This window comes from Plasmodium gaboni, chromosome 12 (assembly GCF_001602025.1).
Source record: "Plasmodium gaboni strain SY75 chromosome 12, whole genome shotgun sequence".
In the NCBI taxonomy this organism is placed as follows: Eukaryota; Apicomplexa; class Aconoidasida; order Haemosporida; family Plasmodiidae; genus Plasmodium; species Plasmodium gaboni.
The window spans coordinates 1,497,212-1,519,349 of NC_031492.1; the positions used below are offsets into that span (position 1 = coordinate 1,497,212).

Genomic DNA, 22,138 nt, shown 5'->3' on the forward strand with positions numbered 1-22,138 from the left:
TGAGAATTTTTTAAATAAAAAAAATAAATAAATGATTATAAATATAAAAAAAAAATAAATTATTGTCTATTATAATCATGAAAAAAATAAAAGAATATAAAAATTTATATATATATATTATATGAAACATTCCTTTAAAGGGAAGGAATGCATCTATAGGTTATATAATTATTTATCTCTATTATATATTACTATATTTTAGTATAATAAATATCCATATTATAATTTGAATAAAGTAAATTTTTATTATTATAAAAGGTAATGTTTATTATTACATAATATTTTTAAATTATAGGAAGTACTGATATTTTTTAATTACACACTTATATATGAAAAAGAAAAGAAAAAAAAAAAAAATTTAAATAAAGCAAATATATTGACATTATATACAACATTTATTTATTTAACAAAATAAAATTTTATATATATATGTATATATATAATATCATTATAAAATGATAAATTAAATGAACTTAAAATAAAATATTTCATTTTTAAATGAAAAATGAAAAAAGAGATATTCAAAGAAAAGGTACTAAAGCAAGATAAAAATTAAGTAATACATTTATATAATATATATATTATATATATATATATTAAAATAGGTTGAATATAAATTTAAACTTAATACTATTAATTCAGAAATAAACATCATTTAATATATTATAAATAAAAAGAAAATAATAAAACATTCAATTTATTTTAATTGAAAAAAATCATAAGAATGTAGACATTAATAATAAAGAGAGAGAAAAAAAAAAAAAAAATAAAAAAAAAAAAATAATAATAATAAAATAAATAAGTATAAAATTTGAATTACACGAATGATGTATGTAATATAATATATTATTATATAACATGTATATACATTATTATAAGAAAAATAAAGAATATAATATATATATATATAATATAATAATAATAAATTTTCATTTCATTCGTGTAATTTTTTTGTTATAAGAAAAAAATATCTAAGCTTAAATATAAGAATGGTATATATACATGTACGCTAATATATATCATTTGATATTAAAAATATATATATATATATATTATCTTGATAATATTATAAATTCATGAAATTTTTTTTTTTATAATTAAGGGCTTTAAAAGAAAAAAAAAGTACATACATACATATAATATATATATATATATATATATATAATATTATCGTTTTCAAGAATCATTATATATTTTTTTGAAATATATGAATAAGATTAGATTGTAAAAAGATGGAAGAAGATTCATTCAAAAATAGATTACTCAAGAGAAATATCGATATATGGATAGAAAAGTACCGACCAGAATTTTTAGATGAAGTAGTAGGAAATCCTTTTGTAATAAATACATTGAAGAGTATAATTACTTCAGGAAATATGCCTAATTTACTTTTAGCTGTAAAAAAAAAAAAATTTCTTTGATAATATATTTTATGAAAAGGATATATATATATATATATATATATATATGTACATGTTTTTTTCTTGAGTGTGTAGAAAATATATTAAATTTTTTAACACAAAATGGTTCATTGATCATAAAAATATAAATATATATTTATGATTATATAAAAAAATATAATTATATGTACATATAAATATATATGTTTTTCCTCTTTTTTTTTTTTTTTCTTTTTTATTATAGGGTGCTCCTGGTACGGGTAAAACGACAAGCATATTATGTCTGGCTAGCGAAATGCTCGGAAGTCAAGCAAAGAAAGCTGTTTTAGAATTAAACGCATCAGATGATAGAGGAATTAATGTGATAAGAGATAGAATAAAAAGTTTTGCAAAAGAAATTATAAGTTTACCACCAGGAAAACATAAAATTATTATATTAGATGAAGTAGATTCTATGACAACAGCAGCTCAACAATCTTTAAGAAGAATAATGGAATTATATTCAGATACAACCAGATTTGCTTTAGCTTGTAATCAATCTGAAAAAATTATTGATGCACTTCAAAGTAGATGTGCAATTATAAGATATTTTAAATTAAGTGATGATCAAGTTTTAAAAAGAATATTAAAAATATGTGAATTAGAAAATATAAAATATACAGATGATGGATTAGATGCTTTAACATTTATTGCTGATGGGGATTTAAGAAAAGCTGTAAATTGTTTACAATCAACATATGCAGGTTTAGAAGTTATAAATAAGGAAAATGTATTACATATATGTGATATCCCTTCTCCTGAAAGAATTGAGAATTTACTTAAACATTGTGTTAATAGTGAATGGAAAAAAGCACATGATATTGCATATAGTATGATAAAAGAAGGACATACACCTTATGATATATCCTTAACATCATCTAATGTCTTAAGGAGATTTAATATTGGCTCAGAAGTTATACAAATTGAATTTTTAAAAATAGGTGCCATGGCATGTAATACAATGGCAACAGGTTTAACATCTGTAATACAACTAGATAAATTACTAGCTGATTGGTGTATGGCCGCAAAAATTTTAAGAACAAAAGCATGATATTTATGCATACAATATATATATATATATATGTAGGTGTAATTAAAAATATTTACCCTTGTGGAAAATAAAATAAAATATATATAACCCATAATGACCCTTGTCAAAACATAATTATGTATTTTTTTTTTTTTTTTTATAAATTATTATTATATTTATGATTCCTTTTACTACAATATGTATATAACAATATATATATATATACATATATGTGTGTCGATTTATTATATATATATTTTTATTTATATATATTTTTTTTTTAATAAAAAATAAAAAAATTTCAAAATATATGTCTTTAAATAAATGAAAGCTAATTTTAATATTATTATTATATATTTTTTAATTAACTTGATATTTTATTTTTTTTAAAAATATAAACATTTAAAAATAAAGAATAAATATATGTTTATGCACAAATAAACACATATACATATATATACATATATATATATATATATATATATATATATATATATATATACAATTTATAATTATTAATAAATTTATATTACCTTTATTGTAAGATACAAAAAAGAGATAATAGAAATCAAAATTTTATTTTGAATTCTAACAAAAAAACTAAAATATTCACCTATTAAAGTTGGTGTTTCTCTTCTTATGACCATTATTTATTGCTTTTTTATTATATTTATTATATCTATTATTATAATTATTGTTACTTTTCCTCTTCTTGTTGTTACTGTTATTTTTATTATAACTATTGTTGCCGTTTTTATTTTTTTTGCCTTTAATATATTTTAAATACATATAATTCCTCAACCTCTGACCACATAGGGGAGGTAATCTTGAAGGATCTGCAACTTCTCGTTCAGGTTCTTTGGTAAGCTGACTTTCATAACCCTGTTCTGTAATAACTAATCCGTTATTTTTTTTGAGTGCAAAAGGTTTTATATTATCATCATTTTTATTATTTTTATTATTTTTACTATTTTTATTTATGACTTTATTTTTAACCTTTGATTTATTTAAGAAAATACTTTGGTTTCTATCTTTGATTAATTTTTGTGGTATGACGGCTTTATTAAAATGTTTGATAATTTTATTAATTTTTCTTTTTTCATTTACATTTGTATTGAAAAAGTCTTTTAATTCTTTTGATTTTAAAGATTGATATAATATTTCTTTTTGTATGAATAATTTAATTTTTTTACTTGTACATTTATTTAATGTGGATTCAACTCTATATCTATATTTTTCAACAATATTATATTGTATATCTTTTTTAATCATTGAACAAATATTTTTATCTTCAATTAATGTTTGTAATAATTCTACATCTACATAATTTAATTCATTCACAAATGATATACATTTCCCTTTATTATTCAATCTACATGTTCTTCCAATTCTATGTATAAATGTTTCTAAATCTGATGGCATATCAAAATTAACAACACATTTAACATCATAAAAATCTAATCCTCTACTATATAAGAAATCTTTCTCTTCATTAATTTTTGTGGTATTATCCGTTTTCTCATTTTCGTCATCTGTATTGTATGTTTTACATGAATTATTATCGCTAAGTGGTTCGTTCAGCGTTTGATCATCCACATCGTTTTCATCATCACTATTATCATTATTATCGTTATCATCACTATTATCATTATTATCGTTATCATCATCACTATTATCATTATTATCGTTATCATCACTATTATCATTATTATCATCATCATCCTCTTCATCATCATCCTCTTCATCATCATCCTCTTCATCACCATCCTCTTCATCACCATCCTCTTCATTATCATCCTCTTCATTATCATCCTCTTCATCATCCTCCTCTTCATAATCCTCCTCCTCATCATTATAATCATTATCCATTTTATTAGCCCCCACTACACCCTTCACATGTTTCATATTATTCTTCTCATATTGAGGACAAATCAAAAAATGAAATTTCGAATTGTTAAAAGCAGAAATTATATTCTGTCGAATTAATATGGGATGGTTAGGGTTAAGTATAGATGAAGAAACATTTAGGTATGTTAGAAAAATTTTAATTTTATAAGCATCATGTATGGTTGTAGTAAATATAATAGATTTATATGGTATAATTCTATTTTTTATTAAATTATATAAATAGATATATTTAATTAATTCTTCTTTATATAGATAATAAAATGCCTTCCCTGTAAACTTTTGATAATTTGTTTTCTTTTCATTTCTTTGATCATCAATATTATTTTTTGTCGCTTCTCCCTTTTTGCTAATATGAACATTTGTGTCATTAGTTATATTTTTTTTTTTTTCAAAGGATGATTCTTTTTTTTGTTCAAGGGTAATATATATAGGATTGTGTAAAAATAATTTTGTTTTGTCTAAAATATCCCTTTTTAAAGTAGCTGATGCCATAACGATTTGATATTTTTTGTTGAATTTTTTTGGTAAATAACTTGTTAGTGTCTTCAAATAAGATTGAAATTCTTGAGTATGTAAAACATCTGCTTCATCTAGAATTAATATTTTTAAATTCATTAAAATATCTAAATTATTTTTTTTCTTTTTTTCTATAATATGTGTACATAAATTTTTTGGAGTACTAATTAATATGGTTGGATGATCATAAAAAGTATTGTTCACATTATGATTAACTGTTACTATATCTTTTAAATAGGAACATAACTTTTTTGTAACCTCATATATTTGTAAACATAATTCTTCAGTAGGACATATTATAATACATTTATAAAAAAATTTCAAATGATCTTTTTCATTTAAATTCAATTTTATCAAATTATGTATAACGGGTATTAAATAAGCCATAGTTTTACCTGAACCAGTTTTAGAGCTTATTATAACATCATTACCATTTAATATTTTACATATAGACATCTTTTGTATTATAGTAGGATGTTGATATTTAAATAAATATAATAAAGCTTTTCTTAATCTCACATCTAACATAATGTTATCAAAATTATCAAAATGGTTACTTCTGTCAAACATTTCCTCGTTATTCTTTTTTTTATTCTTAACAAATTTTTTATCATCATCACTACCATCACTATCAATTTTATTTATATTATCACCATCTCTATTAATTTCATTTATATCATCACCATCTCTATTAATTTCATTTATATCATCACCATCACTATCAATTTTATTTATATCATCACTTATATTTTCTTTAATGTGTGCTTCTTCTTTTTTCTCTTCATCATTTATCATATCCTTCACTTCTCCATCATTCATTGTTACTGTCATTAGTTATTTTTTTTTATTGATAATATAATTTTTATGATTATATAATTTTATATGGATTTTCAAAAAAAAAAAAAAAAAATTATATATATATATATATAAATATACAAACATATGTGGGAATAATAAATTATATTTATAAATTTATATTTATGAAAACCTACATTTATGTATATTTTTATAAAAGATTCTATATAATAAATATTATTATATTTATAATTATTTCTATATATTATATATTATATATTAGTATTAAAAAAAATTACTCAAATTTAATCATTCTGTTATTATATTTTAATGATTATATTCGAGTTTATATCTTTTCTAAATAATTAAATGACATAAATATATAAAGATAATATATATATAGGATATTTTATAAAAAAGCATCCTTAAATAATTATAATTCACTATATTTAATATATATATGATGTTTTTTTTTTTTTTTAATATTTATTTATAAATAAAAAAACTCATACAAATATATATATATATAAATATATTTGATATTATTATATTTGTTAAAAATCTTTTTAATTAGGTAAAACTTGAAAAGGGTAAATTAATATAAAATTTTCGAAAATATATTATATATATATAATATTAATATATTAGTATCTATTTTTTTTTTTATGTTATTTTATTATATATATATATATATATAATTTATATATAATATATACGAATATATGTAATTTTTAATATCAATAAAAGTATATTATATATAATATATTTTTATACCCTAATATAAAATTTATAAACATCTTCCCATTATTTATATGCATACCTATATAATAAAACAAAGTATATTATATTTTTAATTACAATAATTTTTTCTACAATATATATATATAAGATTTCATTATTTGAATTATTATCAATAAAAATTAATTATACAATTAATTAAAATATATATATATTTAATAAATATTTAAATATTTATTAATAATTTTTGTTTGTTTATATATATATATATATATATATATATATATATATATATATATTATATTATATATATAATGAAATATTCTGACCACAACTTTTTGTTAAAAGAAAAAAAAAAAAAAAAAAAAATTAAAAGATTGCCATTAAATTTTAAAGACATACATTTATTTATATTCAAATAAGGTAAGGAAAAAAAATTAATAGATTTTCATATAGTTAATATAAATAAATATATTACATATATATAAAATAATCATAGGAAGAAGTAAGCATAGTTTCCATAATAAAATATATTATATTTTTGTATATAAAAAATATAAGTTATATGTAATATATATGTATTATATGTATAACCTATTTTTTTTTTTTTTTTTTTTTTTTTTTTTTTTTTGTATTTTTTTGGGAACTGTATTAATTTTCCAGAACATATCATATATATATATATATATATATTTATTTATTTATAAGTTTATTTTAAAATATGCATTTTAATATTTGTAAATTTTTTTATACGTTTGAAGGAAAATATTTCATATTTTTATAATTACGCATATTGAATAAAATAAATATATTTTATTCATTCACTATAATTTGTATATTATATATATATATATATATATTATTATTTTTTTATAATACTCTGATTTGTTTATTTTATTTTATTTTATTTTATATTACATTTTATTTTTATTTATTTAATTTTTTTTTTTGTAATTTTTGGTCAAGTGTTTATTATATTATATATATAAATAATATATACATACATATATATATATTATATATATATAATATGGAAATTATAAAGTTGTTGCATATAACATTTTTATCATTTTTTTTATTAACCCTTTTAGGTATATGGGTTTACAAAACATTAATTATAAATAAAGAAAAGGAAAAGAAAAAAAATCAAGACGAAAAAGAAGAAAAAAAAAAAAAGGAAAAGAAGGAACAATCCAACATTTTTAATAACAAGGAAGGAGAAATATATTGTGATGACGAAAAGTGTTATTTAATAAATAAGTCAAATAAAAATATTTTATTAAAAAAAAGAGATAATAAAGAAATACAAGAAAATATAAGTGTTATGGACACAATGAGCAGTAATGATATGAATAATAAAATGGAAAATATAATAAATGATGATCATATAAATAGTCATCATAAAAACGTGAAAGAAAATGAATCAGTAAATGATATAAAATATGTAAATGATATAAAATATGTAAATGATATAAAATATGTAAATGATGTAAAATATGTAAATGATATAAAATATGTAAATAATTTAGAATATTTAAATAATTTAGAAGATTTAAATAATTTAGAAGATGAACTTAAAAATAATAATAAACATGATAATGTTCAAATATTAAAGGATAATCAAAATGATAATAATAATTTTATATCTAACAATGATAAATATAATTCAAGGAGTAACATAAAAAGAGAGAATACTCTCCTTGATGATAATACTCATGAAAATAAATCAGAAACAGAAAACGAAAATACAGATAAAAAACTTAATAACAAAATAAATGATAGTACGTTAGAGAGTATTTTTGATATAAAAGGAGAAGATATTAAATGTAAAGAACATATTGATAATAAAGATAATGTAACGACTAATATAAAAGAAGAAGATGTTAAATGTAATGATTATATTGATGATAAAGATAATGTAACTTATGAGGGAAAAAATAATGATTCAAATGAATGCATAAATAAAACACAAAATGTATATCCTGTTGAAGAACATACAATTAATCAAGTAGAAAAAAATAAAAAAGATGTCGACTCCACAAATAAAACAAAATATCCTAGTAACAGAAATTATTATAGTGATAATTATATTAATTACGACACAGATGAAAATTCGAATATAAGCTCATCGAAAGAAAATGATAATTCAGATGAGTATAGTTCATATAATAATGATTCCTTATATAATACTGATAACAGTGAAGTAGAAAAAATGTCTTCCTCTATGGATGAGGATGAACTAGATGAATATGATGATGATGATGAAGATGAAGAGGAAGAAGAAAATAGTGATGAAGATAAATACAACGATACATATAATAATAATAGTAATAACGATGATAATTATTTTGAGGGAGAAAATAAAAGACATATGAATAATGATATCTTAAATAAAAGCGTTGAAGAAATAAAAGATATAGGAAATAATTATTTCAAAAATAATGATTATTTAAATGCTATATATTATTATAATAAAGCATTAAAAAAATGTAAAGACAAAAATATAAAAAGTATATTATATTCTAATAGAGCTGCATGTAATATTTTTTTAAAAAAATGGAATAGTGTTATAGAAGATTGTAATAAATCTATACATTTAAATGATAACTTTGCAAAGTCTTATATAAGAAGAAGTAATGCATATGAACAGTTACAAAAATATAATGATGCTTCAAATGATTTAAATAAAGCATTAACCATCGATCCTAATTTATTAAAAAATTATCAAGTCAAACAAAGAAAATTGAAAGAATTAGCTGAACAACAATTAAATAAAGAAAAAGAAGAAATGGTAGGAAAATTAAAAGATTTTGGAAATTTATTATTAGGAAAAGTAGGATTATCTCTAGATAATTTTGAAGTACAAAAAAATCCAAACAATGATGGATCCTTTAATATACAATTTAAGCAAAATAAATAACAAACATCAAAATATATATATATATATATACCTAAAATGAAATAATTACAATGTAATAAATATAAATCATTTCATTTTATTATATTTTCATTTTTTTTAAATTACATTTTTTTTCTTGTTTTTGTTATTAATAAGACGCATTGAAACTTCAAAATAAAAATAAATAAATAAATAAATAAATAAATATATATATATATATATATATATATATTTTTATATTTGTATTTATTTAAAATAGTTTTCCAATATGGATATATAATTTTATATCATAAAAAGAAAATAACATATTAAAAAAAATAAATATTTAAAAAAAAAAAAAAAAAAAAAAATTATATTAAATTACCTGTTAACCACTTGGTTTTATTAAAAAAAAAAAAAAAAAAAAAAAAAAAAAAGACAATGAAAAAAAATATAAATATAAACATAGTTACATTAAAATATTATATATTAAATATGTATAAATGGGTATCATTATTATCCCACATATACAATATGGAAATATTATATATATATATATTAATTCCATGTTAACAAAAAAATTAAAGAAATATATATGCATAAACATATACATTTTGCAAATATAATTTAAAAAAATAAGAATGATAAAATAATTCGATATAAATAAAAAATAATACATATATATATATATATTATGAATATATTTGTATTAAATATTGTAAGACATTTTTGACATTGAAAGCATCTATAGCATCAAAGCTTTGATCAGTAAAGGATCCATTTTTAAATGTATTCAAAGTATGATTTGAAATTTTTGTAAATCCAAGAGCATTTCTACAATTTTTACATTGCTTCAAGGTTGGAAAAACAATATCTTTGTTGATAAATTTTTTTTTATTAAAATTATTAGAATGTGTTAATGTGTTATTATCTATTATTATTAAATCATACATAGATCTTAAAGTTACAGAATTATGTATTCTCCATAAAAAAATAACAAATGATTGTGCTGAATGTATATTGCAATAACCATAATAACAAAATTTTTGAGCATTTATAAAATGATCTATACAATTTTGACAATTTAAATAATTTTTAGTATAGTTTGTAATTGTTTGTAAATAATATGCATAATTATATTCATCCTCTTGTAAACAATATATAGATATTTTATGATATAATAACCAATATGAACATAATACAGAATTTGGTTCACATAATTTAAAGGATATTAAATTAGTATCCTTATTATTATATTCTAATTTATATTCATTAATATAATTTATATTTTCTATATATTTTATCCATTGATCATATTTTATAGGATATTTAAATGAATTTAATTTATTTATAATATCATATAAACCTTCTTCTAAATCATTATATATATTAGAAACAATACTTAACATAACAATAAAAGGTTGTATATATTCTTTTTCGATATCTCTTCCTAATGATATATGTTTTTTTAATGTAAATAATATACCAATAATAATATCATGTTTTATATTATCATTATTTAAATTCATCTGATTACTCCATCTCTCTACATTTTCTTTATTCTCAACATCATCATCATCATCATCATCACCATCATAATAATTATTATTATTATTATTATCTATAAAATCATCATTCATAACATTTACATCATCTTTAATTTCGTTTTTATTTTTCCCCTTATTATCACCATAAAGAAATTGATATATTTCATTTTTCTTTTTATTCTTCTTTTCTGGATATATATACGAACTATTCATACATATTCTCAAGTCATTATAATTAAAGTTCACATTTTTACATAAATATTTTTCTATTAATGTTTTAAAATCATACATATTATCCAATCTATCAACTTCTCTATATGCTAATAATAATTCTCCACTGTATTTTTCTCCTTCTATCATACTCGAGGGGTTAATATATTTATATTCATTTTCATTCATTTTATCATATACTGGAAATAATAATCTAAATGTAGGGAAATATAAAACATCAAAATAACGACAATATGGAACAAGTAAATAACATGAACAGTCAAATACAAATAATGATACATTCTTTTCATAGGTTAAAATCTTCTTTTCAACATCATTCCATATATTCATATATCTATTACAAGCAGGGCAATAATAATTCTTTATATTTATTAATATTACTTCTCCATGTCTTATATTATTTAATTTATTCCAAAATTCATTTATTATAACATCTGCACCTTTACATACATTATCGCTTCTTACAATATTTATATGCATCCAAAAAATTAAAAAAAAAACTGAGAACAGTACTCTCAATGCACATGCCACTTTCATTGTTACATATTTATTAGGGGGATCATATAAATAAATGAATAAATAAATGAATAAATAAATATATATATATATATATATATATATATATATATATATATATATATATTATTTATATCCTACACAAATGTATTAATATAAAACAGACAATTGTTCAGTAATTTTTAAAGTTACTAAAAATTTATGAACATATATTCTACAAAATTATAATTTCAAAAAAAAAAAAAAAAAAAAAAAAGTGTATACAAAACATATATAAATAAATATATTTGTTATACATTTTTTTTCATCTTACTATTTAATATTAAAAAAAATAATTAAAAAATCTGAGCATGTAAATTGGATATTTACATTTTCAAATTATATAAATAAAAATTATATATATATATATATATATATATATATATATGTTATTTTTATTCATTCATCGCATGCTTTCATACAAAGCTCATTTTATATAAATAAATAAATATATATATATATATATATATATAATGAGTATCTATTTGGAAAGCATTTACATAAGTTTTGGCCTGCTTTTATTGATTATATATATATATATATCTGTTTTTTTTTTTTATTTTATTTTATTTTTTTTTTATCATTCCCTTTTACGTATAATGAAAAAAATATTCATAATCAAAAGGTCATTTATTTCATTCTTTTATAAAATATCAAACAAAGATACATATATATAATCATATGTGTTAATATATTTATATATTACATATTAAAGTTATATATATAAATATATATATTACTATTATTTAAAAGACAAAAAAGGCATATATTTATTGAATCATATATATTATAATACGTTAATGAAAGAAGAGAAACAAGGAAACAAAAAAAAAAAAAAAAAAATATATATATATATATATATATATATATATATATATATTATATATAAGGATAGGATAAATAATATGAACATATATATATCATTTAAAAAAAAGTGTAATACAAACTAAAAAAATAATAACAAAATGGAATAAAATAATGTGATTAAAATTTAATATAAAATATAATATTTATTTTTCATATAATTTATATATATTCATAAATATAAATAAAAATATATTTGTATATAAGAATTTATTTTATATATGTACATATAATTTTAAAAATATTACACAAAAATAATGATAAATAAAAACCCATATAATAGTGAACAGAAAAATGATATAAGTGATAAACTTAATTATAAAAATATAAATGATGTAAGTATACATGAATTAAATTGTTTGAAAAATAATCGAGCTGTATATTTGAAAAGAGGAAATATGTTTTTTATAAGTTCCAAAGAGGAAGCATTAGAAGTATTAAAAAATAAAAGTACACAAATGAAATAATATAAAGTGACGTATGAGGGACATATGTACTCATCATTATATTTGTATCTACAAAATTTGATATATATATAAAATAATTCGAGGGTTTAATTTTTATGTGGAATGTTACATGTTACACCTTACATGGACATGATCATGTTCATAAAAATAAAATAAAAAAAATAATAATATAAAATAATACTGGAATATTTTATAGTTTCATTAATATACTACTTATATATATATATATATATATATTTATTTATTTATTTATTTATTTATACAAGATAGAATAAAAAACATTATATGATAAAATTAAAACTCCAAATATTCTTCGTATACATAACTTTAAACATCCTTATCGTTCTAGTTATCTCGAAAAATATTGTCTACAATGAAAGAAAATTAAAAAAGAAAGATTGCGTGTTACTCAATAGGAGACATAAAAATGATCTTTTAAAAAGACAAGTGAAAAATAGAAAGGAAATTTTATTTAATGATCATAATATCGAATCAATAAATTTAAAAAGGAAATATAATAAACGTACAAGATATAAAAACCTTGATGCATTTTTAACAAACCTTAATGTAACCCATGTTAATAATAATAATAATAATAATAATAATAATAATAATAATAATAATATTATATATGGTAAAAAAAAAAAAAAAGTTATATATTACAATAAAATATATAACCATTTTAATTATCCTGGATTTGATTTTACTGTATTAAAAGAAAATAATAATGAAGAAGATAAAAGTCGAATAGGTATAATAAAAACTCCAAGGGGTGATATAGAAACACCAAATTTCCTTTTCTGTGCAACAAAAGGATGTATGAAATCAACACCAATAGATTTTATTAAAAAATCTAACACACAAATTATATTGTCGAATACTTTTCATTTACTTATTCACCCCAAACCACATATTATTTTTCAATTAGGTGGGTTACATAAATTTATGAATTGGCAATCTCCTATTCTGACGGATTCGGGGGGATATCAAATTTTTAGCATGTCCTTTGGATCTGTCTCTAATGAAATAAAAAGAAAATGTGCAAGTTCTCCTCAAATATCAAATATGCCTATAAAAAAAAAAAAAAAAGAAAATTTAAATAATAAAGAAGACCAAGTGAATAATAATATTGTAAATTATAATTGTGAAAATAATATGTATAATCAAAAGGAAAAATGTTTATCTAAAAATAACAATAATATTAACAACAATAATAATAATAATAATGATGATGATGATGAAAAAAGTATAAAAGATACAAATAATTTAAACAAACAAATTATCTTAAAACTTAATGAAAAAGGAGCAGAATATAAATCATATTATGATGGATCTATAGATTTATTATCACCTGAATCTTCTATACAATCACAATATTTATTAGGTAGTGATTTTATCCTAGTTTTAGATGAATGTACACCTTATCATGTTAATAAAATATATACTGAGAAATCTATGCATAGATCTCATAGATGGTATGTAAGATGTTTAGCCGAATTTTATAAATCCAAAAATATGAAAAATTATCATGAATATTTAAATGATATATATAATAAAAAATATAAAACAAACGATAAATGGATAAAAAGAGATAAAAATAATCAAGCTATGTATGGAATAATACAAGGTGGAATATACCCAGATTTAAGACAAAAAAGTTCTGACTTTGTTTATAATTTACCTTTTTTTGGATTATGTATAGGGGGATGCTTAGGAAAAGATAAAGATATGATGTATACAGTTATTAAACAAACTATGAATATTATACATGATATTAAAAAAAAAAAAGGGAATAATAGCTATAAAGAAAAACCAATTCATTTATTAGGTATAGGTCAAATTAAAGATATCATTTATGGAGTAAAACAAGGAATAGATACTTTCGATTGTGTTATTCCATCAAGATTAGCAAGACATGGTTATTTCTTATCAAAAATTGAAAATATTGAAACCATAGAAAAACAATTAAAAAGAAAGATTCAAAATGAATATATAAAAATTAAATTAAGTATCTTTCAATCTGATAATAAACCTTTAGAACATGATTGTGCATGTTATACTTGTCAACATTATTCAAGGGCATACCTACATCATCTCTATAAAATTAATGATAATTTATTGGGAACATTATTAACGATACATAATGTTTATTATATGAACCAACTAATGCAAGATATAAGAAATTCTATTAAAGAAGGTAATATTAATCAAATGGAACAAAAGTATATAAAAAAGTAAAATATATATATATATATATATTACATTTTTGTAATTTTTTCATTTTATTAATTTTTTTTTTTTTTTTTTCAAGTTTATCATATATATATTTATATATTTCAAATAAATTTATTATTTCATTTTATTTTATTTTTTTTTGGTAAATCATTATGAAAAAACATTAAAAAAAATAAATTAAAAATATTAAAACATATTTATCACAAAAGGAAAACCATTTTATAATTATGATAAAAAAATTCAATTCACAAAAAATAAAGAATTATAAAAAAAAAAAAAAAATAATAAAGTAATAAAATAATAATATAATAATATAATAATAATGTGTATAAATTATAATACAATATATTACTATTCCTATTTCCATTTATTATTTTATTTTATTATTTTTTTTTGTTCTATACTTCGATATAATTAGAATCCTTTATAGATCTTCCCTTACCAATAAATTTTTTTTGTCCCTCATCCTTTTTCTTGTATTTATTAGAATGCTCATTTTGATTAACCATATGTGGTCCTAAAATAATGGAATATAATTAAAATAAAATATAAAAATTATAATTATTGATACATATTTAATAATACACATAGAATATTTTTAATTATAAATTATTACTTAGTGTGTCTAGGACAGAATTAGGTGCTTTCACACCACCAAATATGCTCTGCACAAAAAAATAAAATAAAGGGAACAATAATATAATAAAATTATTATATTAATACTCAATGTATGTTTATTTACTCATTTTTCTTCTCTTACTTGAGTCACATGCCAACATAAAAATGTATTGGAACAAGTTAAAGTGGCATAGCATATCATTATATATAAATCAATTTTTTTAAAAGTAAATATTCTACAAAAAAAAAAAAAAAAAAATATAATATACATATTAATATATTCTAAGCAAAATATAAACCATAGAATCTATAAGTATTTATTTTTTTTTTTTTAATTTAAAACATATTACGCTTCCAAAAATATAAATATTGAAATTATACTCGAAACTAATAACATCCAATTATAAAACCTCTATAATAAAACAAAAGGTATAAAATGATTACTGTATTATATGTATATATATATATATCTTATATTTCATTATTCCTTTTATTAATCGTTCTTTATCCAATTACCAAAAGGGAAGGTATATAAGAATCACCTATACATAGAAATAATATATACATATATATATATATATATATATATATATATATACATATAATATACAAAAAAACACATCAACATACACAAATCTATGTATTACATATATTAGTTTTCTTAAATAATTATATATTGTATAACTTATTTATTATATGTTTTTTTTTTTTTTTTTTTTTTTTTTTCTTTCTTACCCATAAATGCAAACGCAGGAAATATGCAAAAATACAGATTCATAAAAAATAACCATCTATATAAAATTTTAGAAAAAAAAAAAAAAAAAAATTAAAGGATTAAAAAGAATGAAATATTTACAAATACTTCAATAAGTCTAGGCTTATAATTTTTCATACATACCCATATGACGATATTGGAGTTGTAAAAAAGGTATAAATAAATAATATAAATATATAGGAATTATAAAATACTAAAAAATATATATATTTTGTACACAAAATTTTTGTTTCTGCATCAGGTTCGTATCGTTCAAGTTTATCACGAATATTATCCATTTTATTATGATATATATGTATATGTATTTTGCTATATACTTATGCTTAAAAAATTTAAATATATAAATTGATAAATTAAATGGTAAGTGAAAATATGATTTATATTAAACCAAAGATAATTCTACATAAAAAAACAAAAAAAAATATATAAAAAGAAATATTCAAATGATATACATCATTATAAATATGTATATATATATATATATATATATATATATATATATATATCAAATGTAAAAAATATATTTTTGATTTCTTATTTTATTTCATATTTATTTTTGTATTGTTTTTTTTCATTTGATTTATTTTTACTCTATAAGATTTTTCTTAGAAAAAAACAAAAAATATATATTTATATATACAAGTAAATATAATATATATTATTATACATGTATAGTAAAAATTGCACCAAATATATTTATGCCCTATTTTTTTTAGGAATATTTAGAAAATTTCCTAATTTCAAAAAAATAAATAAAATTTATTATATATATTATTTATAATAATTTTAAATAAAATATCTTCAAAAATAATTTTTTTTTTTTTTTTTCGTTCTTTATTATTATATATATATATATATATATATATATTTTATATATATACATATATTACACACTTATTCTAAGAAAAAAAAAAACTTGCAAAATCATACAGAGCGTATAAAGTATGAAATAATAATACTACAAAAAAAAAAAAAAAAAAAAAAAAAAAATTTAATCATATTAAAATACATAAAAATTTATATTTTATCATAGACACACACAATATATCTGTTTCTTTTCCATTTAAAATTTTTTAAAATACATAGATATAATAAACACAAAAATATATTTAATTAAATATATTTTCTTTCTTTTTTTTTTTTTCTTCTGTATTTTTACATTATAAAGATTTAAAAGCATATAATTTGAAGTCCATTTTAAATGAACAGTTTTTTTTTATGTTTTTTTTTTCATCTATAAAATTAATTCTTAATGAATAAAAAGAAACTTAAGGGTAAAAAGAAAGAAGCTAAAGATAAAAAAAGCAACAATAAATTGAAGAAACTAACAAATGGAGAAATAGAAAATATTATCAAAACGCAAAAAGAAGAACTTATTAGAATAAATCAAAAAAAACACCTTTTAGAAAAAAAGCTAGTTCGTATAATATAATATATATATATATACACACATACACAAAAAAAAAAAAAAAAAAATTATGAACAGGAAAAATATATCTTATAAATTTTTCTGAACATATCATAATTTTTTTTTTTTTTTTTTTCTTTCTTTTCCTTTTTTAAGAGTGAAAAAAACAAAGAGTTTGAAATATTTAAAAATGAATACAAAGAATTGAAAAATAAAGTAAATGTAATTAATGAAGACTGTGAAAAGTATGATGAAAAGATACAAGAAGAAAATAAAACTATCAAAAGTAAATCTATTTTTTATAATTTTCAAAATGAGGAAGAGATGAAAAAGTTAGAAAAGGAGAAAGATAATCTCAAAATTTTAATTGATGAGAAACATGAAGAAACCATGAATAATATATTAAATCATATAGAACAACAACGTCTTAGTTTAGACTATGAAAAAAACAAAAATTTTGAAGAAATTAATGAATTAAATATGTCATTCGATGTGGTAATAAAAAAAAGTAAAACAAAAGGATTTATATAATTTAATGTGTTAATATGCTTATATATATATATCCAAGAACGTTTTTTTTTTGTTTGTTTGTAAATATGTCTATCGTTATTTTTATTACATTATAAACATTACATTCATAAGTAGAACAATAATAAATAAATAAATAAATAAATATATATATATATATATATATATATGGGCTTATATTAATAATTCCGCATTCTTCAGAGGATGCAAAATGTAGAGGAGTTATTTACAAAATATTTAGAATCATATGATATAGAGAAAAAAGAAGAAGTGGATGATATAATAGAGAATTATAAAATTTTAGAGAGGAACGAAATAAATTATATACAAAATATGTATAATGATCATGTTAAGAATATTAAAGAAATACATATGGTAGTTCTGGAGAATTATAAAAAATATTATATTGATCAACTCAAAGAAAATATAAAGAAAATAAAAGGTTTAAAAGAAAAAATAAATGAACTCGAAATAAACGATAGGGAAATAAAGAACGATTTAAATGTACATAATAATGAATATGATTCTATGGTAGATAATATTAAAAATTTAGAATTGAAGAGGTATTACATATAAATGTGTAAATAAATAAATATATATATATATATATATTACATACTTGTATATAATATATTTACCTTATTTTTTCATCTATTTAATGTTCTTATTTTATAGAGAAAATTTGAAGAGGGACCTAAAGTTTTATTCAAAAGATTTCGTCATATATAAAAACTTAGAGCTAATTTATAATGAAAGTGATGTTCATATAAAAAATTTAAAACAATTCTCACAAAGTTCAAGAGACAAAATTACTCAAGTGGAAAAAGAGTTAAAGAGAATATCTGAAGATGAATTAAATGTAGACGAATATTTTGAAGATATTAAAAAACAAAATATTCTTTTGAAAAAAAAGATAGAAAGTATTGATATTAATTTGGAAGATATCAATACAGAATTTCAATCTTATATAAAGGAGCATAATATAAAAGATGAAGATGTACAAACTGTAAGAAAGGGAATAAACTTTTGTTTAAATACATATAACAGAGAATTTGATAATTTGTTGTATACCCAAAAGAAAATGAAGAAGAAAATCAAAGACACTGTAAATATATATGAAAAAAAATTGAAAGACATAAATATAAAAAAGGACACATAAATATAAAAAAGAACACAACATAAAATATATATATATATATATATATATATTAATAAAATATAATATTTATAGATATTACATTTTCTCCTTTTTAAAAATATATAATAAATAAAAAAATTCGAACGAACTTTTATTTATGAATAATATAAAATAAGAATAACTTAAAAAGAAATGTACACTTTTTGTATATTAATTGAATTATTTATTCAATATCATCAACTAAAAATATTGATAAAATATATCATATAATCAATATGATATAAAATATAACAGTTATCTTAAAAATATAAATATAAATAAAATGTTTTTGTTATAAATAATACTTAATAAAACTTTATGAAAATACATATAATGATATTTATTATATACCAAATGTGTATACATTATAAATGAAATTTAAACTAGCTATTTTGATATTTTTTTTTTTTTTTTTTTTTTTTTTTTCATAATTATAAAGGGTTAACATTTCAACTAGCTATTAAATATATAATTTTGTTCTTTAATTTTTTTTTTTTTTTTTTTTTTTTTTTATTTAGTATTATTTATTTTTCTTCTTTGCATTACGAACATACACACAGAATAACAGAAAACTAATGAACCGAATAAAATACATAATTTTTTCCCCATAATTTTAAGATGATGGGAATAATGAAATGATTATTTTATATATTTGAAACATATTTTTCATATATTGTATTTGAATTTTAATGTGATCACACATAAATATAAATATTATATATATATATATATATATATATATATATTTTATTTAACTTTTATATTTTTGTTAAATGAGCAAACCTAAGATATTAATTAGTCAAATAAAAAATGTATGTGATATTAAGTTACGAAATTTGAAGGGAATTGAATCATGTAAGAAAAAAATTTTTGGATATGTTGAGAATATGCCAGGAGAGAAGAACTGGCTAAAACCTTTGGTTGGAAAAAGTATGCAGAATTATTATTTTCCATCAAAATATTTACATTTGGATTTTAATTTAAAGGAATATTTAAGAATGCAGACCGTGCGTTTTAAAAAAAAAGAAACTGATGAGAGTTTACTAAAATTACAAAAATGCATCAATATGATAATTGAAAATAAGGATATTATTGATAAGTTCTTATGTAAAATACCCAAGGAGTTATTTATAGAAAATCAGAGTTTAAAAGATTTTTATGAGTTATATTTAACTATTTATCCAAGTCATATATATAAGCCAAATTTATTGTTTGATATAAAAGAATTAAATCTGGAGAAAGAAAGATTTAGTTGGTTTTTTTATAATAAAAAAAATGACGGAGAAGAGAAAATAATTATAAATGATAGTAAAAATAATGATATATTAAATAATAATGAAGGGAATAAAATAAATAAAAATAATATGGAATTAGGAAATGAAGAAAAGAATCAAGATAAGGATAATACAAAAAATAATAATATGCAAAACGAAAACTTTTCGAATTATGAAAATATAATTTTTAATAAAACAAAGAAAAAGATAAAATTTAAAAAAATTATATGTATGGATCAAATTAACAAAGAAACAAATAAAAATAATACTTCTCTTATAAATAATATTATGAGCAATGATGACAACATTTATTATCTTGATAATGATTTGAATGTAGGTTTAGAAAAGACAATACAAAACGATAATAAAACTAATGAAGAGATAGAAAAAACAAAAAATGAGTTTTATAATTTATTAAATGAAAATGAAAGCTTAAAAAAAACATTATCAATACGAAATCGTTTTATAGATCCTCTATATTTAAGAAGAAGATATTCTTACATAGATAAATTAACCAAAAAGAAAATTAAGAAGGAAAAACATAAAACATATAGAAAGCATTTCATACAACATGCTGATGAGAAAAAGGTATGGCCAGATAATAAAGGATTATTAAATAAGATTTATCCAAATCCATATTCATAAAATATAAAATTATATATATATATATATATGGGTATATATTTATATATTATTTAAATGACCACATTACATCGTTCTACATACAAATATATATGTATATATAATGTATTTTTATTTTAATATTTTTTGTAATATAAATAATATAACAATATTATATTATATATATATATATATGTGGATATATTTAAGAATTTGTTATATTTATCAAATAATTAAAAAAAAAAATTTTTTATGTATACTTTTATAAAATGAATATTTTTTTGTCGCATATTTATAAAATTCATATAAAAATATAAATATTTTTAGTATAATTCATTCATATATATATTTTTCATTTTTCTTTTACCTATATTATTTATGTGTTCCACAAACAACTAGAGGTATATTTAATGGTCCTACCTTTATAAAAATTTTATATACAAAAAAAAAAAAAAAAAAAAAAAGTGGAAATTCTGTAAATAGGAAATTTAAAATATACATTATATTTTACGAAAAAATTGGAAATGTCAATGT

At 18.2% G+C, this 22,138-nt stretch overlaps 9 protein-coding genes across 9 annotated transcripts; 6 read left to right on the forward strand and 3 right to left on the reverse strand.

Annotated features, from left to right (window-relative positions):
- Positions 1-1,232: 1,232 nt before the first annotated feature.
- Positions 1,233-2,490, forward strand: PGSY75_1241700 (putative replication factor C subunit 4; the record flags this gene model as incomplete). Its single annotated transcript, XM_018786975.1, has 2 exons — positions 1,233-1,397; positions 1,645-2,490. The coding sequence occupies 2 exons, from the start codon at positions 1,233-1,235 to the stop codon at positions 2,488-2,490; spliced, it is 1,011 nt and encodes a 336-aa protein (XP_018640840.1).
- A 588-nt stretch (positions 2,491-3,078) lies between these two features.
- Positions 3,079-5,724, reverse strand: PGSY75_1241800 (putative DEAD/DEAH box ATP-dependent RNA helicase; the record flags this gene model as incomplete). Its single annotated transcript, XM_018786976.1, has 1 exon — positions 3,079-5,724. The coding sequence occupies one exon, from the start codon at positions 5,722-5,724 to the stop codon at positions 3,079-3,081; it is 2,646 nt and encodes an 881-aa protein (XP_018640841.1).
- A 1,732-nt stretch (positions 5,725-7,456) lies between these two features.
- PGSY75_1241900 (putative tetratricopeptide repeat protein) lies at positions 7,457-9,346 on the forward strand (the record flags this gene model as incomplete). The annotated part of the gene is made up of 1 exon (XM_018786977.1): positions 7,457-9,346. The coding sequence occupies one exon, from the start codon at positions 7,457-7,459 to the stop codon at positions 9,344-9,346; it is 1,890 nt and encodes a 629-aa protein (XP_018640842.1).
- Positions 9,347-9,996: 650 nt separating this feature from the next.
- On the reverse strand, positions 9,997-11,619 carry PGSY75_1242000 (hypothetical protein; the record flags this gene model as incomplete). Its single annotated transcript, XM_018786978.1, has 1 exon — positions 9,997-11,619. The coding sequence occupies one exon, from the start codon at positions 11,617-11,619 to the stop codon at positions 9,997-9,999; it is 1,623 nt and encodes a 540-aa protein (XP_018640843.1).
- Positions 11,620-12,758: 1,139 nt separating this feature from the next.
- PGSY75_1242100 (hypothetical protein) lies at positions 12,759-12,968 on the forward strand (the record flags this gene model as incomplete). Its single annotated transcript, XM_018786979.1, has 1 exon — positions 12,759-12,968. The coding sequence occupies one exon, from the start codon at positions 12,759-12,761 to the stop codon at positions 12,966-12,968; it is 210 nt and encodes a 69-aa protein (XP_018640844.1).
- A 285-nt stretch (positions 12,969-13,253) lies between these two features.
- PGSY75_1242200 (putative queuine tRNA-ribosyltransferase) lies at positions 13,254-15,206 on the forward strand (the record flags this gene model as incomplete). Its single annotated transcript, XM_018786980.1, has 1 exon — positions 13,254-15,206. One exon carries the CDS (start codon positions 13,254-13,256, stop codon positions 15,204-15,206), a length of 1,953 nt encoding a protein of 650 aa, XP_018640845.1.
- Positions 15,207-15,601: 395 nt separating this feature from the next.
- On the reverse strand, positions 15,602-16,874 carry PGSY75_1242300 (putative membrane protein; the record flags this gene model as incomplete). Its single annotated transcript, XM_018786981.1, has 7 exons — positions 15,602-15,720; positions 15,820-15,868; positions 15,964-16,057; positions 16,172-16,233; positions 16,338-16,363; positions 16,557-16,612; positions 16,720-16,874. The coding sequence occupies 7 exons, from the start codon at positions 16,872-16,874 to the stop codon at positions 15,602-15,604; spliced, it is 561 nt and encodes a 186-aa protein (XP_018640846.1).
- A 974-nt stretch (positions 16,875-17,848) lies between these two features.
- PGSY75_1242400 (putative GAS8-like protein) lies at positions 17,849-19,691 on the forward strand (the record flags this gene model as incomplete). The annotated part of the gene is made up of 4 exons (XM_018786982.1): positions 17,849-18,013; positions 18,161-18,499; positions 18,734-19,095; positions 19,208-19,691. The coding sequence occupies 4 exons, from the start codon at positions 17,849-17,851 to the stop codon at positions 19,689-19,691; spliced, it is 1,350 nt and encodes a 449-aa protein (XP_018640847.1).
- A 791-nt stretch (positions 19,692-20,482) lies between these two features.
- On the forward strand, positions 20,483-21,628 carry PGSY75_1242500 (conserved protein, unknown function; the record flags this gene model as incomplete). The annotated part of the gene is made up of 1 exon (XM_018786983.1): positions 20,483-21,628. The coding sequence occupies one exon, from the start codon at positions 20,483-20,485 to the stop codon at positions 21,626-21,628; it is 1,146 nt and encodes a 381-aa protein (XP_018640848.1).
- Between the last annotated feature and the right edge of the window lie 510 nt (positions 21,629-22,138).